The sequence below is a fragment of the Lissotriton vulgaris genome, chromosome 10 (genome assembly GCF_964263255.1).
Source record: "Lissotriton vulgaris chromosome 10, aLisVul1.2, whole genome shotgun sequence".
Classification (NCBI taxonomy): Eukaryota; Metazoa; Chordata; class Amphibia; order Caudata; family Salamandridae; genus Lissotriton; species Lissotriton vulgaris.
Window position 1 is genome coordinate 880,278,524 of NC_141698.1, and position 21,231 is coordinate 880,299,754.

At 44.1% G+C, this 21,231-nt stretch overlaps 1 protein-coding gene across 4 annotated transcripts in view; it reads left to right on the forward strand.

The window, feature by feature from the left end:
- Positions 1-21,231, forward strand: part of CDK14 (cyclin dependent kinase 14) — a 2,039,605-nt gene that overhangs the window by 1,058,661 nt on the left and 959,713 nt on the right. For all 4 annotated transcript variants that reach the window (XM_086941837.1, XM_086941840.1, XM_086941838.1 and 1 more), the window contains one exon: positions 5,122-5,245. In XM_086941837.1, the coding sequence (XP_086797963.1) occupies positions 5,122-5,245 (124 nt within the window). The remainder of the gene's footprint in view (positions 1-5,121; positions 5,246-21,231) is intronic.

Genomic DNA, 21,231 nt, shown 5'->3' on the forward strand with positions numbered 1-21,231 from the left:
CTTCCTCTCTAAAATGATTGCATGTACTTTAGGTACACTCCATATTGGTTACTGGGTTACCCTTATGAGTCCCTAGTATATGGTACCTTAGGTACTAAGGGCATAGGTACCCCAGAGGCCTACCAGGGGCTGAAGCATGTACTATGCCACCCCTGCGAAGCCTTTCAAAATGGGACCACAGGTCTGCTACTGCAGCCTGGGTAAGGTGGTGCATGCACCCCTTACTAAGATATAGGTTACTTATATCTACCTTTAATCACTGACACATATAAACCTATCAGTCACTCCTATGGCAGGCCGTATCCTGAAGGCAGAGTGCTTGGTTTTGTGTGAGAGGGTGCCCATGCAGGAGCAGGACCCCTCTGCAGCTTTCGGAATCTATTCTCTGAGGCTTTTCTGTGATGCAGCCAGACTATATACTCTTAAGTGCAATATAACCTTGCGGTAAATGCTAACTTTGGAATGGCTGCATGGAAACATGTTGTGTTTGGTGTCCAACACTTTGGAATCCTACCCCCCCCCCCCGCCACTCCTGGCAGCGGGGGTAGAATTCCACCCTTCTAGAGGGAGAGACATGTTCACACTGACCTAACCGGTAATAGTTTCAAAGAACCCTAGCATCACAAAATGGATGCTGCAGCCACAGACACAGGTCTGACCTCCTGTTGCTGGGAGAAACTCCGGCAGGGGAGGCCTGGACAATAGGTTTCCTGTCACAGGGAGGTGTAACCACCTCCCAGACAGGCTTTAACAGTGCTGTGGGCACACTTGGTGTCCCTGTGCATACCCCAGTTCAAACCGGTTGCAGGCACTCCCCAGACCCTCCCATAGGTGGGTCCCCAGAGTATGTCCAACCCCATATCTTAGTATAAGTATGGGACCCCAGTCCTTAGGACTTCAGATTACACCTGGACGAAACTCTGCAACATATATCTTGGAACTTCGACATTCTACAAGACTAGAAGACGGAAGGATCTCCCTTACGGTCAAGGTGTGACTCCCCTGTTCAAACGGGCACCAAAGAAGCATCTTGCTGGTCGGCATTTCCAAAGCTCCAGTCGGACGCCGAAGTATTTGCGACTCAGGACAGAGACTTCCAGACTTCTCAGAAACCGACACGAGATCCCAGCAAAGCTGAGATCCGCAGCCCCCACGAGTGACGTGGAACCGGAACTCCTGGATGCCGTCAACATTTGCTAGTGCATTGACTTCCCAAGCTTTCCTGAAGTTGCGCTCAGGGTCACTTGTAGCCCAAGCCCCAAGCATCATCTGCACCGAAGATTGTGGGCCTACACTCCATGAGTGTTCCGTGGGCCTGCTACTTGCATTTCCTCTTGACGCTCCTTCGCGATCCATAGTCCGTTGACTGGTGGGTCCCCACGAAGATAACTCTTCTGTTTCTTGGACTTGCCTGATTGCTCCAGACGTGCCCTGACTCCCCACTAAAGGGTGAGTCCTTCTAACCTTGCTGGTCTGCACCAAAGCCAATCTCTGATTTCTGCGTGGGTTGCTGTTGCCATGCCTTGTTGGGTCCGATACGGAAACCGACACCGCAGCACTCGACTTCCTTTGTAGGACAGCTCGAATCCAGCATCTGGTTGTCGTCGACGCCTCCTTGTCCTCGTTGTTGAAGAGTCAAGCTTCACCTGAAATCACCCGACATCGGTGGGCATCCGCTCATCGCCTTCCTGGTCACTGGCAAATGACCCAGACTCTGTCCCCCCTGCTTTCAGGTTCTTCAGATCTCTGATCCACCCTTGGATCCACCCGGAAACTTTCCACTTGGTCGCCAGCAGCACTTTGCAGCAGATCGCCATTGAAGTCGATGACGAAACCCGACAGGAAAAGACACCTATGCACCCGGCTTCCCTCGGTGAGGTAACTCGAGTACTCCGGAACTCCCGTGGGTGTTGACTCTAGAACCTCCTAGTTCTAAAACGGGTTTGCTCCAAGTCCTCTTCCAAGTGTCCTTTATCTTTAAAACTCCAACCACAACTTTCCCCATAGAAGTTAATAGTGATTTGCGGCTGTGTTTAGACACTACACACGTCCCCCAGGGGTCCCCTGTGTCACTACCTAGGGTAGTTCCTGGTGGCCCCAGTGGTTCTAAAGACTCTAGGCCTTGTATCTATGTCAGTCGTGGTTCTTATACCACTTTCTTAATATATGGTTTGGTATGCCCCTAGGGCTCAATGTATATTGTGCTAATTTACTGTGTGCTAAATAAGTTTACTGAATGTACTTTTGCCTCTAGCCTCATAAAGAGACTAGAGGGATGTGTTTAGAATAAATACATATATTTTATATATATACCTGGTGTGGTTCTCCTTTCATTTGGTCATTCATGAGATTATAGACTGGTAAAATAAGCTGCTTTACATTCCTTCAAGACTTGGCCTGAAGGCTTCTCTCCACAGCTACCACTAGGATATCTTTCTATATAGGTTGTCTTTAAACCTACCATCAATAAGGGTCGTTTGGACTGGTGCAAGGTGCCCACTAGAATAGTGGACAGCATATGCAAGGTCAACTCCTCACACACACTCTCTCTCATCCCAGCACAGTTCACCCCATTGCATCCTGGTAAATGCAGGAGGCTTATTTTCAAGTTAGTGTAGTCTTTCACCAAAGTTGGTGCAGGTAGTGCTGTTATCTCTAGACACGTGTTTCTGGGTTTAGCCCGTCATCAGTAGGGAGCAAAAAGTCAATGGGAGCCCGACCAAATGGTATCCAGAACCATCGTAATTAGTCGGTCGGGCTCCCAGAATGCGATTTGGTCAGAAATCATTCCGAGACCGGTTCAGGCGGAATGCTTTCGGCAGACATTGTAATCGAGCCCCAAGTCTTTTCAAATAGATCCTGTCTAACAATTTCCCTCTCTTTCTATATATATTCTCTCTGTGTGGTGTACATTCCCATGACCCATTGATGTCAGCCTGGTTTTGGAGACCAAGCTCCCTTTGGAGCATTGCTGCTGAGACTTGCTGCATCACAAATGGGGATAAAATAGATATACACCTACCTTCCCACCCCAACTACAACAACACCAAAAGTTAAAACACCTGACAAATGCTGTACTATGTATAAATAAAACTGTTCAACGTATAACATGTGACATTGTACAATGTAGGTTTAGCCAATCTATTGTGCAGTCTGACTACAAAATTCTACTTTCAGTGCTGCTGTTCTCATCATCATGGAATCAACGTTCCAATATGCCTTTCATTCATGATGCAAATGTTATTCATTTGGCTTTTCTACCTTTCTTTGTCTTTCTGTTTTTTTTTTTTGTTTTTTTTTTACAATGGAAGCATTTTATTTAAACTAGTTGCAAGGTTGTAACTAAAAAAGACATAAAAAGAAAATATGAATCCCTCGCACTGCTGATAACTTTAATTCCAATGCCTTCTCCTATATCCATGCATTTATTTTAAGATGAATGCAATAAGCTAATCCTTTTTTGTAATTTACCTAGTATTTACTTGCCAAAGTGTTAAATTATGATGCTGTGGGTAGATTGTATCTAGAGAGGATACCATGATTAGAGCCCTTGGCTTTCCTCATATAAACCATTGTCATCCGCAGGGTTGTAGCTTCAGGGTAGGCGTTTGGGGTGTGAACTCCCCTCCCCTCATAAATACATTTACAGTTAATGGTCGGGTCTAGGGACATTATTTTGGGTTTAGCGGTGCTGGTGTTGCCTTTCCTTAGTTTCGAATTCATATCACAGATAAAGTAAAGAACTTCTTTAAACCAGCCCCCCTGTCTTCCTCACACAAACCATTTGACAAGGATAAACATAGATAATTGTAGGGTGATTTAATGGCTCTAACATGATCTTATACAGAGAACCTCCCGTTTGACAGGTAAAACTGCTTCTCATCCCATTTTCCTAAGAGAAAACAATTGCCGTTGTCTATTTTGATCATGTACTTGGGGGCTTACAGACTATGTCAGAACATTTTGCCATGGTGGGAGGTTAAAGGCCAGTGGTCCTCTGTTCAGAAGCACTTTTGTTTTTATGGCATGAGAGATGTGGATTGCTTGAACAGGCCAAAAGTCAGACAACATCCCTCCTTGTAACTCTAGGCTTTCTTAAGGAACTTAGCAAATGTTTTAAGAATTAGACCCCTCCATATATTTGCGCAAACTTCCCAGCAGCCTGTGCTTTTTATCAAGGTAATCGTCACTGTTATGCTTCTAACTTCTAATGCACTGATTCACACTAGCCTTTTTTCTAAATAAAAATGTATTCTGCAAATGTTGTAAGGCGCCTTTTTCTTTTGTTGGGGAGCCGAGAGGTGGAACCAGTCACACACTGATTACCCGTTGATTGCTGAGACTGAGCGATTTCGCACGTCTCCACCACGAACATACTGTGTTTTTTTACCAGCTCTTGAGGCGTGAGATGCTAATGCTGAAATGAAATTGCCCTTCATATTGGACTCCACTGTAATTTGTAGTTAAGTTTATTCAACATATCAAATACCTAATAGAAAATAAGAACAGCGTTGAGTTTTCTACCCAGGCAGGCATGCACCAATACAGAAAAACAGTCATGCAACCCTATGAACTATGCCAATGGGAATCAGACACTTTAAACTGCCACATGACACTTTCTACAGTTTGGGCCCAATTTGATAATCCTCTGCCAGCTGTTATCAAAACTCACCCTCTAGAACAGAAACATTTGCATAGACTCAAAGGGCTTTGAGAATGTTAGTAACTTTCCAGAATATCGCCATCCCTGCCTTTGGGTCCCTAACAGCCAAAGCTTCTATTCTTCCATGTTTATCACTAGATGCATCATAATTTTTTAGTTGAGGGTATTGCCGAGAGGATGGTGAATGTTCAGGTCTCCCCGCCTGAATCTCACTGACTGAGCTACGCTGCTGGTCACCAGGTGCATTAGGCCAGTGATTTGTTAAACTGTAGTCCAGGACTGGCAGCATCATGTCCTCCTGTCATGGGGTGATCTGGTGACCAAAGTGTTGCCAGGGATTGGAGAATTGATGTAAATGTTTACATTTTGTGTGTCTGTATATTAACACCCTGATGTGACAAGCACAATAGGTTGATATGTTTTTCTGACTGCTTTTCCTTCTGTTTTCTTCTCCCTAGTTATTTTTGTTCCAGTTGCTCAGAGGATTAGCATACATTCACCAGGGCTATATTTTGCACAGAGACCTGAAACCGCAAAATCTTCTTATCAGTGACACAGGGGAGTTGAAGCTTGCGGACTTTGGTGAGAAGTAATTTAATTTGAACTTTTTTTCCATGTTCCCTGTTTTTCCTCATTGCGAAGTTGTGATGTTTTAAACACATACAGTAAGTTTCATATCATATTTCTCAGATGTGGATTGTGTTCTGTATTCACAGCATTCTAAATCATTATTTCTTGGGATAAGTTAGTTGCGAAGCTCTGCTACCTAGCATTTATATATCTGTAAACCTGGTTTTCCTGCTAACCAATGGGTATTATTTCAGATTTCACATTCACAACAGGTAGCATTTTTAATGGATGAGTACTTCGAAGTATAATGCATTAGTGCTATGCTGGGCATAATGTCACATTTCATATTGACTCACGGTTTTTCTCATGGCACAATATTGTGGTCTACACAGTCTTTCACAGTGCCAGTTTTCTCTATGGTGCAACAAGCCTGATGTAAATTAAATTGGGCTATCCGTGCTCATTTTGGTAGACCATACTCAACTTCGCAAAGTACATCAGGGACCATGGTATACTGCCGATGCATTTAGTATTCAGAATAGGCTGCAGGTGGTTTCCTTGAAAATAGTTCAACCCAGCAGTGGGTGTTTGAAAAATACCACAATTTCTACAAGCTGTATGCATGCAAGAAAAGACAAGACCTGCATCACTTATATAGTCGACACCAGCAATCGTGCCCAATGTGGGTGGACTAGGTCTCTAGAGGTAATCTTAGGATTTCCATTCATCTACCTACATTTGCAGCTAATCAGGTGTCTAATTTGTCTTCAGATTTAAAGTGGTGCAGAATACAGGTCAAAGACGGTTTCAGCTCTTGAACTGATGCACCCAATCGCATTGCACAGTCGCCAAAACTAACCTACACGAAGGAATGAAAGAAGTTGCCGAATGGATGAAACAAAGCCGTCTGAAACTGAACTCAGACAAAACAGAAGTCCTCATCTTAGGTACTTCCCCCTCTGCATGGGACGACTCCTGGTGGCCGGAAGCCCTCGGAAAAGCACCCATCCCGACAGACCACGCACGGAACCTAGGCGTCATCCTGGATTCTTCACTCTCAATGAACAGACAAGTCAGCGCCGTATCCTCTTCCTGCTTCAACATTCTTCGCATGCTCAGAAAAACATTTCGCTGGATCCCCGCCGAAACAAGGAAAACAGTCACCCACGCTCTGGTCACGAGCCGACTGGACTACGGAAACACCCTCTACGCAGGTACTACCGCAAAACTCCAGAAGAAACTCCAACGAATCCAAAATGCCTCAGCCAGGATCATATTAGACATCCCGCGCAACGAACACATCTCTGGTCACCTGAAAGACCTCCACTGGCTACCCGTTAATAAGAGAATCACTTTCCGACTGCTTACCCACGCACACAAATCACTCTACGACATCGGACCAGATTGCCTCAACTCACGACTATCCTTCTACACCCCCTCCCGCCAACTACGTTCTTCCAGCCAAGCCCTCGCCACTGTACCTCGCATCAACAAGACCACCATGGGAGGTAGATCCTTTTCATACCTGGCTGCTAAAACATGGAACTCACTCCCCGCTTACCTTCGCCTTACCCAGAACCACCTAGCATTCAGAAAACAACTTAAAACGTGGATATTTGACAAGTAATCCTCCTTCCCTTCCTTAGCGCCTTGGAACCCTCTGGGTATGTAGTGCGCTATACAAATTTTATGACTTGACTTGACATTCCCAGTGGACAGTATTTGTCATGGTACAGTGCAGTGCTCTGGTTGGTGCATGAGAACATCTCATGGGTTTCGATTCTAATGGACATTTCTTTCTCCTTGAACTGTCATTCAATGGCGAAAAAGCTCATGGTTTACTAATACTAATGAGAATAAACACTACTGATAACCTCCTTTCTTTTATCCTATGTTTTTCTTTGCAACAACACAGTGTGTGATGCACATCAAGGTCGTCATTCCGGTGTCTGTGCTTTTCCTGTTTCAGACGCAAAAAAATAGTTTTTATCCAAATCACAGTTCCAAAATGCCCATTGATTCCGCACCCATTCTCCTGCTCAAATCAAATGGTGGAATTTATGTGACGAAAATATCCCGCTTTGCGAGGCCTGGGGAAGAGAATGGAGGAATATTTAACAAAAAAGTTAACCTCCGTCCTGAGGTGTCGCTTAGAATGGGAAGCTAATACTGCACCTGGTATCAGTGTTACCAGGTGCAGTGTTACCTCCAAAAATACCAAGTAGCTAAGAATGAGAACCATAGTCTGTCTGTCTGGGTATCTTTTTGGGATGTGCTTGTAAAATTCATTCTTTTCTTTTGCGCACTTTTATCCGTCTAAGGTTAATAATGAGTGCCAATAAATCGATAAAAATAGAACCTGTTATTACATTGATTAGAACCAAACCGCATGTATGAAGAAGTATATATTGAAATATGTTAGTTTTTTTAACCAATCAGTACACAAAAATATTAAAGGCAGTTATAGGATTACTGTAACCATACTTTTAAACTGTAGACGCCAACAAAATACCAAACCCTCAGGATCTAAGGTTTTGATGACTCGGATGTGGCTCTGGGATTGCAAATACACTCTCCATTAACGATATCAAATGAAGCACTTACCCAAAAGTATTCAACCCATGAACTACTAGAGCAACTAAACAAACGGAGGGTTATCTCAATTTAAGCCTGCATCAATCACTTACCTATCTGGAAATGTGATACAGTGCAAAACACATACCTAATCTGAAACAGTGCAAACTAATAGCATAGGCCAGACCACTCATTAGCATCAGTGTGACTGAGTTTACCTATTCCTAAAAATGTTAATGCACATGCAATTTCTCATAAATTGAACTTTCTTTTTAAAGTATGTATTATGGGCTATTTGTATAGTGGCAAGTTAGAAAATTACTTTGTTCCAATCTTTGTTTTGTAGAGAGCTTGGTGATCATCGCTTTACTTGTCTCTTCATGTTCCACATAACTATATTAATAATTACTATGAACCAATGTTACAACTCGTTTAAAGTCATTGTCTAAAGAGCCTTCAGAAATGCTACTGCATATCATGTCATTTGTTTTCGGGATTAAAGCCAAATGTGAGAGAATTAGTAATAATTTGAATGCCTCATCACTTTGTCTCATTCTTAAATCCAAATCTTTACAATTCTGTCGCCACGACTGCATGTAGCACATAGCTGCCCTCAGCCCATGTGCTCCCCTGCCCGCTGCTTGCTTGACAGCAGAGTTTGACTGAGTTTCTTGGAATCCGTATTCCCTCGATGGAGCTTCTCAGCTGTGACTCCAGACAGTGCAATCTGGGCGGGTGGCCTAATGTCAGAGGTCACTAGGCGCCAGCCCCATCAGACAGACTTAAGGGTACAGCCTGACACTTACTGTGAAAGCTCTTGTCAAAAAGTGGACCAGGCACAATCTATATATAGCTTGAAGTATTATACAAGTGTGGAGTTTTGGCACTGAAAGCATAATATTGTGGTTTGGCATTTTCAGTTTATAGACAGTGGCCTGCTGAGATGTCAGTAGGATATATGAAAGCTAAATCAACTGCATTACTCAAGTATTTTAGATACTCCCACTCAGCGTGCTTCTCCTTTCTCACTGTAAAGAATATACAAGGATGCTCAACCAAAGTCCTATGTGCATCTGTCTGTATATTGCCTATATTTCGTTATATATTAAAGTATGCCAGTCGTTCAAGTTCTCATCTACGAGTGACTTTTATATGTCTACCAGACAAATCACTGCTACCTGTACATTAACATCACTTACTGCTCTCCATGCAGGCCACTTTGATCTGTTAATTTACGTCAGGTCTTCATTCCCAAATCCAAATTTCTAGGACATCTGCATCAAACACCCACACTCACTAGAATACACTCAACTTTTAAATTGCAACATGCCTATCATGTAAACCATTCAGAAATGCTTCAGAAATACCCTTTCACCAACCTTTGTTTAGCCCTGACTTTTAAGACCGATAACCTATCTTTTTATATTTGTATTTATTCGAGTATTTGTAATTATACCAACACCATCATGAGACTTTATCAGAGAATCGTGAGAAGGTGGGATACTAGTAGTTAGCAGGAAGAACTTTATAAGGAGCTGTTCACAGTGAGGCACACAATCTATTAGGGTGACTGGACCAGCAAAGGTTATTGGATTCATACCACACTCTAAGGGGTCCATTAGGATGGCGGACGGATCGCCACCGCCATGCAGGTGGTGGCGATCCGTCCGCCATCCTTGCTCGTCCGCCACCTTTCTTCCCCCCTGCCATATTACAATGGCGGGGGGACCGTGGCGGAGGGGAAGACCGTCCGCCGCTTTTCCGCTGCGGTCGCCTTGCGACCGCAGCGGAAAAGCCTGATATGGTGGCGGTGTCTATCAGACACCGCCAGCCGTATTAGGATGGCCTGGGAGGAATGCCTTTGTGGCGGGTGCATCCTTATTGGAGGCATGGTTCCTCCGCCCTTGTGGCGGACGGTACCGGCTCCGACAGGATGGCGGACGGACTTTGTCCGTCCGCCATCCTAATGGACCCCAAAATTTCTTGTAATGCTTTTCACATGGCAAAATTAACTGTTTCCCAGGCCTAAGCCTTCCTTTTTATTATGTATAGGTTACCAATAGGGTAGGCCCTAAACAGTCCAGAGGGCAGGGTGTAATGTATTTATAAATGTGGACATGTACTTTCAGGTTTTACATGTCCTGGTAGTAAAAAACTCTTACATTTGTTTTTAACTACTGCAAGGACTCCCTCTCCCATGGGATAACATTGGTTAACTTATTACAGTTAATAAATTGTAACTTTAATTTGGGAGTGTGTTGGAATATCGAGTTTGGTGTCTAAAGAATTGGAATTCAAAACTCTCTTAAATGGGAAAGTCAGATTTTAAGTACGAATTCCGAAAAAGCAACTTTTAGAAATATGGAACTTTCTTGTCCCAACCATTTGATGCCTGCAGCTGGTATCCTGGGTCACATGACTAAGTGAAGCTGGCAGTTGGTTTTTGTGTATAGCTCCCAGACAGTAGATAAAGGTGCATAGGTGTTGGCAGGATGCACCATCTCTCACTTGAGGAGGGGGAGGAACTGTCATCTACCACACTTGCACATTACAAAGGCTCTGCCAGAGCACACTCACAATGTGTTTGACACTAGTCTATTGCGACCCCAGACAATCTGGGGCCAGGGCTGGGAGGCAGAAAATTCCATGCACCTCTGGGGGTGGAAACCTCCGGAACTTTCTCCTACTTCAAAGTGGAAGCCAGAGATGAATAGTGGATCCTCAGACACAAGTCTTCAGTACACCTCTGGAAGTCTCAGAGGGACTGCTGTGCTGCTCTGCCAGAAGGACTGCTACTCTGTTGCCCTGCTGCCTGACTGAATGGATTGGACCTGTATCTTGCAGACCACCAGAGTGATTCCAAGGGCTAGTAGGCTGCCTACTGACTTGAGCCTCAGGGACAGGCTTTAGCCTGATTGAACCGAGCACATGGACTCATCTCCTGTGATTGCTCCCCCACAAGTGGTGCCACCCCAATCCTGGACCCTTGGAAGTGGGTCTGAAGGTGCTCTGCCAGCCCAGCTGTGGTCCCAGTCAAACTGACACAGCTCAATGCATTGCCTCCTCAAACTCTGCATCACAACTGCAGTGTGACACCCCCTTTTATTCAGGACTTCACATTACAACCCCGCTGCCTTAGGAACCACTGCTGTGCGCTGCATCCTCGATGCAGGCCTTCGCTTTGCAAGACCCTTATCGACGGCATCCTCATCAATAAAGCAGAACTCTGCATCAGATGATCCCAACTTTTTGGGTGCACAGGTCATCTTCGATGCAAAACTTTGCATCACAATCCCTCATCTACAGCATCCTCAACAATGACGCAAGATTTTGCATCGCAGCCTCACAGCCCTTCAGAACTGCCCATGTGAGACTCTTCTCCCCACCAGGACCTCCCATTGCCTCAGCTGTGCGAATCCTCCTTGATGCAGGAAATCACATTGCTCTGCAAGCAGGATTTAGGGTACTCTTGTTCAGCAAGCCTAATTTGGCCACTGTACCAGGCCCGCACTCCCATCATGGTTAGCCTGAATTGCGACTTCCTCCCGGTTCTCGGTGACTAGATAACTACAGTTGACGCTTTGTTCTTTTAGGCACTATTTTCACTTAAATCCTTAACATTGAATATGTCAATTTCTACTTATTGTTTTATGTCATTTTGGTGTCAAATAATTGATTACATTTTACTAAATTGGTGTGGGATTTTTCTTGTGTTGTGTTTTCACTTTATTACTGTTTGCAGTGGTTTATAAATGCTTTACACATTGTCTCTAAGTTAGGCTTTTGTGCCAAGCCACCAGTGGGTTAAGCACCGGTTAATTTGGTGTTTTCTTGTGTTTCACACTGACGGAGATCATGGTTGTTGATTGAGTAGGGTTTCACACCCTTCAACCAGTTACTACATTTCCAACACATGCTATTATTGAAAGCACCTGTACTATAACGGTAAACATTTGTAAGGATGCTAGTAATATTTCGCAGTAGGATGAGTACCCACCGGGACACCAGAAGGTCACTGAATCCTGGGATTGAAAGCAAACACTGGGAAGCCTTTTTTGAGATTCAATGGCAGTCACATGTTATCTTGCCACATTCTGTAAGGCTTCTGTCATTTATTTCTAGTGTCCTGGGGACACAATACTATTGAGTTCCTACTGGATAACAAGTTAATATATTTTCCTCTTAACTCTGTTTTTAGTGATCATGAGCAATCAAGATTTACTCTAGTTGATTTTAGGGGTTGAAATTCATGAGCACTATGGCATAGTTTTAAACAATATTAATGGCCCGTTATGTCTTTCAAATACAAATTATTTTATTTAACCAGCATGTGTAAGGATTGATAAAGAGATGCACACAGAAAATCAGAAAGAAGCAGTATATATATATATATATATATACATATATATATATATATATATATATATATATATCCAATCGTAACGCTCCAAATTGGAAGTGCCACTCGCGACGTGGTTTCATCCTTTTTATTGGCAAGACTGTAAGGCTTCCACACAGTAATCACACCATATCAATATGCCAAACATAACCATATGCGTTTCTGGAATCTCTCTTCCCTTGTACACGGGCTTGGCTGATGGAGAGCAAGGCAACAATGATGCAGCACTCGCAGCATGTTAATAAGTCCTGCTCTGATGGGGGTGGTCTCGCTTTGCATTGTGCATCTCAGGGCCATCATCAACTCTGATGAGAATTACCCGGTCGCACATCATTTTGGTTTGGTCCATCAGAAGAATGTGAATGATCTGAGCTATTTTATCATTGAAGGAGTTCCCAAGAATAGAGAAAAATCTCTCAGGCAGTTGGAGAGCAAGTATATATTGCTACTAGATACGAGAATCCCTAATGGGTTGAACACGGGAGAGGACCTTCATTGTTTTTTATAAAACCTTTTCATTAAGTCTGGCCAGACATTTATCAGAGTAAACTTTCAATCTGTGGCATAGGTATAATCCTCCTCTTGTTCAACAGAAAACCGAGTATGACCACATGTAGGACTATTGAGTAGTCCTTTGAGTAGACTGTTAAGATCATTCTCCCTGTATCCATCATGTCATATGTTGATTACTATGTACAACTGCTGTTTGCATCAACTTCCCCCGCTCTGAGATCACCGATAGCCTAACACAAACAGGTCATAGATGAATTTATGAGGTGGTGTGACTGTGCCGTTCTGGGTGGCATTGTCCAGTTTACAGCATATTGTATCTTAATGGGGAGATAATAAGGGCACTATGTCCTAATTTTTGGTCCCATGGAGTACGTTTTCAATACTATTGGGGATCTTTGTCCTAAAGTCTATGCATTTACACTTTGTGTAAAGGGTTATAGGTAGTTCAAAATAATGGTTCCATAACATGTAAACCTCCTAAATGGCGTAACATGGTCTTTCTTGAGCCCTCCCCCCAAGCTTCCCTTTTTTTTTTTTCTTTTAATATTTCAGCCATTAACATTTGAGTTACTTAAGAGGCAGGGATCTGCCCCTTATTGTGGCTGAAACTGCACTTGGCACTTTACACGTTACACGTGGGTTTGCACTTAAGGGTTAGAATCAATTAGCACTAGCACTTTAAAGGGCAACATTAATTGTACATGTTGATTTGCACTGTCATCCTCTAGACCCGGGATTCAATATCGATATATATAAAAATGTATATTACGCTGTATATATAGAAGTTATGAATTTAGTAAATCTGCAGCTTGTAAACATGAAAAAATTATGTTTTATAATTATGGTAAGGTATTTGTGCATTTGTTATTCAAATTGTATATAATAATTTTTAACATTTGTAAATATGGGTCTGTTTTCCAATCTGGATGAACTACAGTTCACGTGTTTTCACAGTTTCTATTAATGTACACGCCCCTTTTTTGTGTTAATTATGCACCCTATATACGCACTTTTATTGATTCTGTCTGGCATGTGATCAAGGTCACTGTGTAGTGACCAAAACGCGTCATGCTGGCGATTGCGTGAAAATAAACCACCTTTGAAGTTACTTCTTGCGCTGTGGAGTGGTCTGTACCTGTGGGTTCCGTTGGTTGCTTACGGAATTCTTGTCCTTGTGTAGAAAACGGAGCAGGACTGTGAAGCGTATATATATCTATCTATCTATCTATCTATATATATATATATATATATATATATATATATATATATATCCAATCGTAACGCTCCAAATTGGAAGTGCCACTCGCGACATGGTTTCATCCTTTTTATTGGCAAGACTGTAAGGCTTCAACACAGTAATCACACCATATCAATATGCCAAACATAACCATATGCGTTTCTGGAATCTCTCTTCCCTTGTACACTGGCTTGGCTGATGGAGAGCAAGGCAACAATGATGCAGCACTCGCAGCATGTTAATAAGTCCTGCTCTGATGGGGGTGGTCTCGCTTTGCATTGTGGTCTCAATAGTTCTGTAGTAACTGCTGCAATGTTCTCTCCTAACACAGTTTAACACCACAGTGGGTTTGCAGGCAACATACCAGGTTGGTGCTTCACATTCTAAGTTGCTCTAACTGGACAGGTCGCTCTTCAAGTGCCATGCTTCTCATCGGCACTGCGGACCCACACTGTCAGTGTATATAAAGGTTACAGGGACAGTATAGTAAGGCTCAGATTAAACTTATACAAAACCATCGAAATTCAGCAGTTATTGATACCTGATGTTGGACTTAGCGGTTGCGGTGTGGCTAAGACAGAGCGAAGCCAATCAGAATTCACCATTCCAAATAGGATGAATATGATACACTTGTCTGATGACATGTTCACACCCGCTGGTAGCTTGGCACTGAGCAGTCAGTCTAATCCTAAGGGCTTGAGTGTAAAGTGTTGGCACAAAACTTGGCTTTGCAACTCACTACAACAGTTAAATAAGTATACCTTTGTGTACTACTTATGAGTGATGCTTTTTTTGTAACACAATATGTGAGTGGCTGTGTGAATGTGCTTATCCGAGTGTGAGTAGATGCCTGAGTGGCTCTATACATATGTGAGCGGTTCTATGGGTGAGTGACTGTGTGCGGCTGTTTGGGTGAATGAGTGGGTCTGAAAGTGGTGTATGGGTGAGCTAATGGGAATGTGAGAGGTTGTAAAGGTGAGTGATGGGGTGTGTGAGTGGCTGTATGGGTGAGCGTGTGCTTGTGTCAATGACTGTATAGGTGAGTGATACATGTGTTAGTATCTATATGAGCAAGTGAGTGGGCATGTAAGTGGCTGTATGACTGACTATATGGGGGAGCGAGGAGGTGTATGCCTAACTATATGGGTGACTGATTCAATGTGTGAGTGCGTGTATCAGTGGGTGTGTAAGTTTGTAAGTCTGTATGACTGGATGTGTGAGTGGCTGCATTGTTGAGTGAGAAGGTGCATGAGTGGATGTATGGGTTAGTTAGTGGTTGTGTGTGTGGCCTCCTGAGTGAGTTGATGTGTGAGTATTTGCATATTTTTGTGAATTGGTATGTGAATAGTTGTGGAGTGGTTGTATTGGTCAGTGCGTGGATACATGAGTGTCTGTATGGGCTTGGGAATGGGTGTGTGAGTGGCTGTATGGGTCTGTATACAGATGTATGAGTGGCTGTGTGTGTCTGTGAGTAGGTGTGTAGGTCTGTGAATGCCTGTGTGAGTCTGTGAAAGGGTGTGTGAGTTGTGTCTGTGAGTGGGTGTGTAGGTCTGTGAGTGGGTCTGAGTGCCTGCTGAGGTGTGTCAGTTCCTATGTGGGTCTATGATTGGTGCTATGGGTCTGTGAGTGGGTGTGTGAGTGGTTGTGTGTGTCTATGAGTGTGTGTGTGAAGGCCTGTGTGTGTCTGTGAATGGGTCTTTGAGGGCTTGGGGGGGGGTGTGAATGGAAATGCAAGTGACTGTGTGGGTCTGTGACTGGGTTTCTAAGTAGCACTATGGGTCTGTGAGTGCGTGTGTGAGTGGCTGTGTGGGTCTGTGACTGGGTGTGTGAGTGCCTGTGTGTGTCTGCGAGTGGGTATATGAGCCCCTGAGTTGGTCTGTGAATGGGTGTCTGAGGGCCCGTGTGGGTCTGTGAATGGGCTTCTGACTGCCTGTGTGGTTCTGTGGGTGGGTGTGTGAGCCTGTGACTGGGTTTCTGAGTAGCGCTAATGGTCTATGCATGGATTTGTGAGTGCCTGTATCGGTCTGTGAGTGGGTGTTTGAGTGCATGTGTGTGTCTGTGAGTTCATGTGTGAGTGGGGCTATTAATTTTGAGTAGATGTTTCCTTCCAGTCTTGCAGGCACTTTTTGTTTCATAAGGGCTTAAATGATTAACTCTTCAATGCATATATTTAAAATTAGTCATTGAATAGTAATTATGAAATTCATGGTTGACATCCCTCTTTTTCTTGGCCCCCACTTGACGAATCACCCTGCAACTTTCCATGCACAACACAAATCACCGGCAAACCTTTTTGGGGAAATTTTGTGAAGATTTGTCAAACAGAGCTAAAGATATAGGCAAGTCAAAAAACGCTTTTCATAGGGAAAACATGGTCCTATTATAACTACCTACTGGCGGCTGGCGATGGGTTATATATAATATGTTTACTTCTCATTTCTTCTATCCACCTCTGATCCCTACATTTACCCTTACCTCCCTTTACCACTGCCCACCCCTAAACCCTACAAGTATCCTTGCCTCCCTTAAACTCTACCCACTCCTAAGCCCTAAAACTACCCTTTTGTCCCTTTACCTCTACCCACTCCTAAACCCTAAAATCACCCTCGCCTCCCTTTAGCTCTACCTGCACCTAAGCCACCTTTTTCTAAATAACTACAAGTTCTTTAAACAAAAAATACTTACCTGCGTAGTAAAGTACAGCATGCTAAAGATAAAAATACTTAGCTGCAGTAGCGGCCGGCACAGATTGGTATTGGTGAGCGGGGCGAGGGGAGGTGTTATGTTTCATATAGGTACCCTAATATAGGCTCAGGAAGTCACTTAACCTTTCACCTATATTCTCCACTACCATTACACTACATAATGGTTCTTGGTACTGAACTTTTACCTAGTTACAATTTTGCTTACGGGACGTAGAGTTTTCCCTGAAAACTAGCCTCATCCATTATGCATGAGGATTCTTGGAAACTCAGCAGGACTACTATCTCCTGCATAATAACTATGTATAAGGGTCATTCCGTCCGTCATCCTAAATCTGACATGACACAACAAGGTAGAACCCCTGAGGGTACCCATTGGGTGTATAAACACCATATCTTTCTGAGGTAGTCAGAGGAGAAAAGGACTTCCATGCTGACACACTGAAATGAGACGCTGAGGTTCCTGCACGCAGATACTCCAGCTTGCAGTGGCCTGACATTCCTTGTGGGGTGCCCATCTCGAGACCAAGACGGGTCCCACAGTCACTCACGTCCGGTAATGTCGTTGGCTTTATTCTAGAGGGATTCTTGGCCTTACTCCTACATACATGCTAGGTACACTTAGGTACACTTAGGTACATTTAGTTAGGGTTGCATCTTAGGAGTACAAACGTATTACTGTCATTTATTTTATATACTTGCCTGTATTGATTGTTTTAGCAAAATGGTAGAAATCCACCATCCTTTTACTCTGTTAGTTCTTCTAATTATTTATATCTGTTTCTGTCTAATGGTTGTTTCAGCACACCTATTTTACACTATAATGAGCTGGTTCAAAAAATGCTTATTGAAAGATGTCCCCACCGTTTATTCTGTGTATCGCTCTGAGACAAAGTGAGCACGAGTGAGCGAAAGTATCAAACTGTTTCCATGATCCTGAGGGATAAGGGTTGTCATGTTCGATAGTTACCAAGAACTATTCTCTCCCTGGTAAGGGGATTTCTAGTTGCACAGTGAACTAGCTGGTACACCGGCTAACATACCTGGTGGGGGTGTCTAGAATCAGTCCGGACACCAATCCTACAGTCAGGGCCGGCGCTAGGCATGGGCAGAATGGGCATCTACCCAGGGCCCCGCGCTCAGCCCATCAACAGGGGGCCTCGCTAAAGTGTTTCCTTACCACATCTTAGGCCTCGCGCCTGTGGTGAGCACTGCGTGGCCCAGGGAAGGGCTGCCTCTCCCCTGGGCTTAACAGGCTTGTGTAGGAATACCGAAAGAGGCCCCCCTCCCCTGTGCCTCACAGCCCTTGGCAATGGCTGTTAACCACCTAGGGAGGGTGCCCCTTTCCCCCTGGGCCTTGCAGCCCCACGTGTCACACGAGGCCCGTCTGCATTTGCCAGGTTTGACCTGTGATTAAGGATGCTGTCCACTTCCCACGCCAGTGCCAATTAGCACACATTTTGGGGCCTGACCGTTTTAACATGTATAAAGACAAGCAACTCTCACTCTTTCAGATGCTGATGAGCTGCGAAAGAGATGCTTGTCAGTGGCAGAAAAGAAGGCGTTGTAGCACACGAGGGGGGCATGCACCATGAAGGATCAGGAGCACCTTCCGTAATTTAAATGCAAATAGCTTTCAATGTGTAAATGAAACCCGTTTTCTTCTGCTCTTTTTATATAGCGCAAACTTGACCGAAAGGTATTGGAGTGCTTTACGTGAGCACCAGTTACGTTAAACATGGACATATTCCTTTCTTGTGATTAAGTGACTTGCGTGAATCACAGGATGAGACCCAGTCAAAATTCAGCTGCCCTTAAGTGAAGTAACGCCACATCTTCTCCCCACCTCTACTTCTCCAGGGAGTAATCTTTTAATGTCTATTTCTCACATGAAAGCTGTTTCAAAGTGCTGCCCTGCTGTCAAATCAGTGGACGGGGCACAGAGACAAAATTATTTGCCCAGAATCAAACAGTTGGTTAAATCAGTAGAGCCAGGACTGCAGTGCACTCCTACTTGGTGCAAACCCTATATATGTTCCACTGTACTGCATTTAGGTGACTATACCATGAGTTGTATGAAGTTACAAAGCATACTTTTACAACGCATGCCTTTACAACACATTTTTCACATCGCAACATCCTTTACAATGCATTCCATTACATCGCATGACACGACATCGCATTTTAAGAAACTACATTTACAATGCATTCCATTACATCGCATACTACCTTTACAATGCATACCATTGCAACACATACCACTACATTGCATTTATGGTAAGTATTGGATAGTAGGGGTAAAAATTACTATTCTAACTCCAGGTGGTGCAACAGTAGGGTAAGTGTTGGGTATTGTAGGGGTAAACATTACTATTCTAACTCCAGGGGGTGCAACAGTAGGGTAAGTGTTGGATAGTGTAAGGGTACTATGCGTTGTAATGGTATGCGTTGTAATGGTATGCATTGTAATGGTATGCGTTGTAATGACATGCGTTGTAATGACATGCGTTGTAATGACATGCGTTGTAGTGTCATGCATTGTAGTGTCATGCGATGTAATGGTTACGTTGTAATAGCATGCGATGTAAGGGATGTTGCGATGTAATGACTGCATTGTAATGGTAGCGTGATGTAAAAGGTGCGTTGTAAAGGTTGTTTCCCATACCATGTGACCGGGAACCTCACTGCTTCAAGGTAATATTCAGTTCATTTAATAAATCACACGGACTAGTAGTTTTTACACAGACTCAAAATACTCCCAATCTTCCCATAAAGGGAGGAGCAGAGCAATACATTCAAAAAAGTGATTGCCCAAGAACATGCAATTTGGTTCCGGGATTAAAAACTGAACCTCCTGGTTCCACATTTCCAACAAGTCAACCAGGCCACAACTTGAGTGTCAGTGATTCTGAAGGCAAGACGAAGGGTCTGCCCCTCCCAGGGAATTGTTACTTTGATGTGGGCCCTGCCCAGCTTTAGAACACTGTGTTTATTTCTATCATAAAGCTAAGATTAGTTGCCAAATATCCATGTCTAATATCCTGGTCCAGTGTAACCACCGGACCAGGTCCTGTGGCAGAGGGTACTTACTGGACTTCGTGGTAGCTATTTACCACTGGTGTTTCAAACCTAGAGACTTTTTTTATTGTAATTGGATACCAGAGTTTACTTTCTAAACTCAAAATTTGCAACAGCGAGCAGTCAAGGCTCACTCCAAGAGGTGGTTAAGGGATACAATCACAAGTATAGTAGGAAAATAATCAAGTTTGATAAACTCAATCTCCAGCTGCATTATCTTTTAACAGGGCCTGCTTTAGGGGGAGGGATTTAGAATTTAAAAAAACAAAACCACTATGTGACGCATAGTGCCCCTATTTTCCAATGCAGATTTTCTGATGCCTCTACACACGCAATATGCCCCCATACCTGCAATGTGTCTCCAAAACAAAAAACTGACCAGTGAAGTGATAAGGGAAATTTATCACCTTACTTGGCCCTCACAGTGATGGCTTGGAACTAAGACTGTGTGGCTCCGGGAAAGAGACCCTCCGCTTCTGGGCCTTGCATCACCAAACCATAGATTGAATGTCAGGGGCAGTAGAAAAAAATCCAATTCCATTGCAGTACTTGACAATAGCTGAAAGGCCAAGGGAATGGAACCACTCTCCCCTGGGCCTTACAGCTCGGCTCATGGTGGGGGGGGGGCACATCTTGAGGCCATGGTGTAGCACTGAAAGGCCTTGCAGAGGGCCCCTCTCCCTTGGCCTCATAGCCATGGTTCAGTGCTGATAGGCCTATGGGTCTATCCTAATCTTCTCAATGCTATACCATGGCTGAGAGGCACTGGAGATGAGTGTTCATTGTGTGGGCCCCAACCCTGGGTCCAATTACATTTTTCTCACAGTGCTGGACCCTGGCCCTATGCATGTGTCTCTAACAGAGGAATAGCAATTGGTAGTGCAGCAGGTGGCGTGACACCAGGCTGAAGCATATTAAGAGCTCAATGTTCCCGTATTATGCTTTACTTTACTGTGCAGCCAGTGGACGATGGTGAGAGATGCTTTCACTTTGCACCATGGTACCATGGCACCACTGGTGTGCTACAGCCCTCTCTTTCATGGGCCTCCCAGCCATTTTACAGAGCTGTGAGAGGCCCTCCCTCCCATGGGCATCACAGCCATGGTTGGACACTCCCAAGAGGAGGCACCCTCCTATTAGATGAGCAGCACTGGGACATGGCTATGAGGCCTATGGGTCCTCTCTCTCAGGGGGTGTAGTTAACAATAGTGCAGCAGGTGCAGTGGCACCAGGGCTCTTTCTTGTATCGCGGTCCATGGCAGCATTACGATGGCACTGGTTCCTTCTCCCATGCACCGCACAGCCATGATCCAGAACTTCTGTGCAGCTCACGCAAGGCCCACCCTCCCCTAGGCCTCACTGTCATCGTCCAATGCTGAGAGGTAGCACAGATAAATGAATTCCTTGCTTAGGGCAAGAGGCAACATCTGAAGTGCATAGCTATCAATAGTGTAGAAAGTGCAATGGGACCGTGTTCTTGTGGGGTTATGTGTCC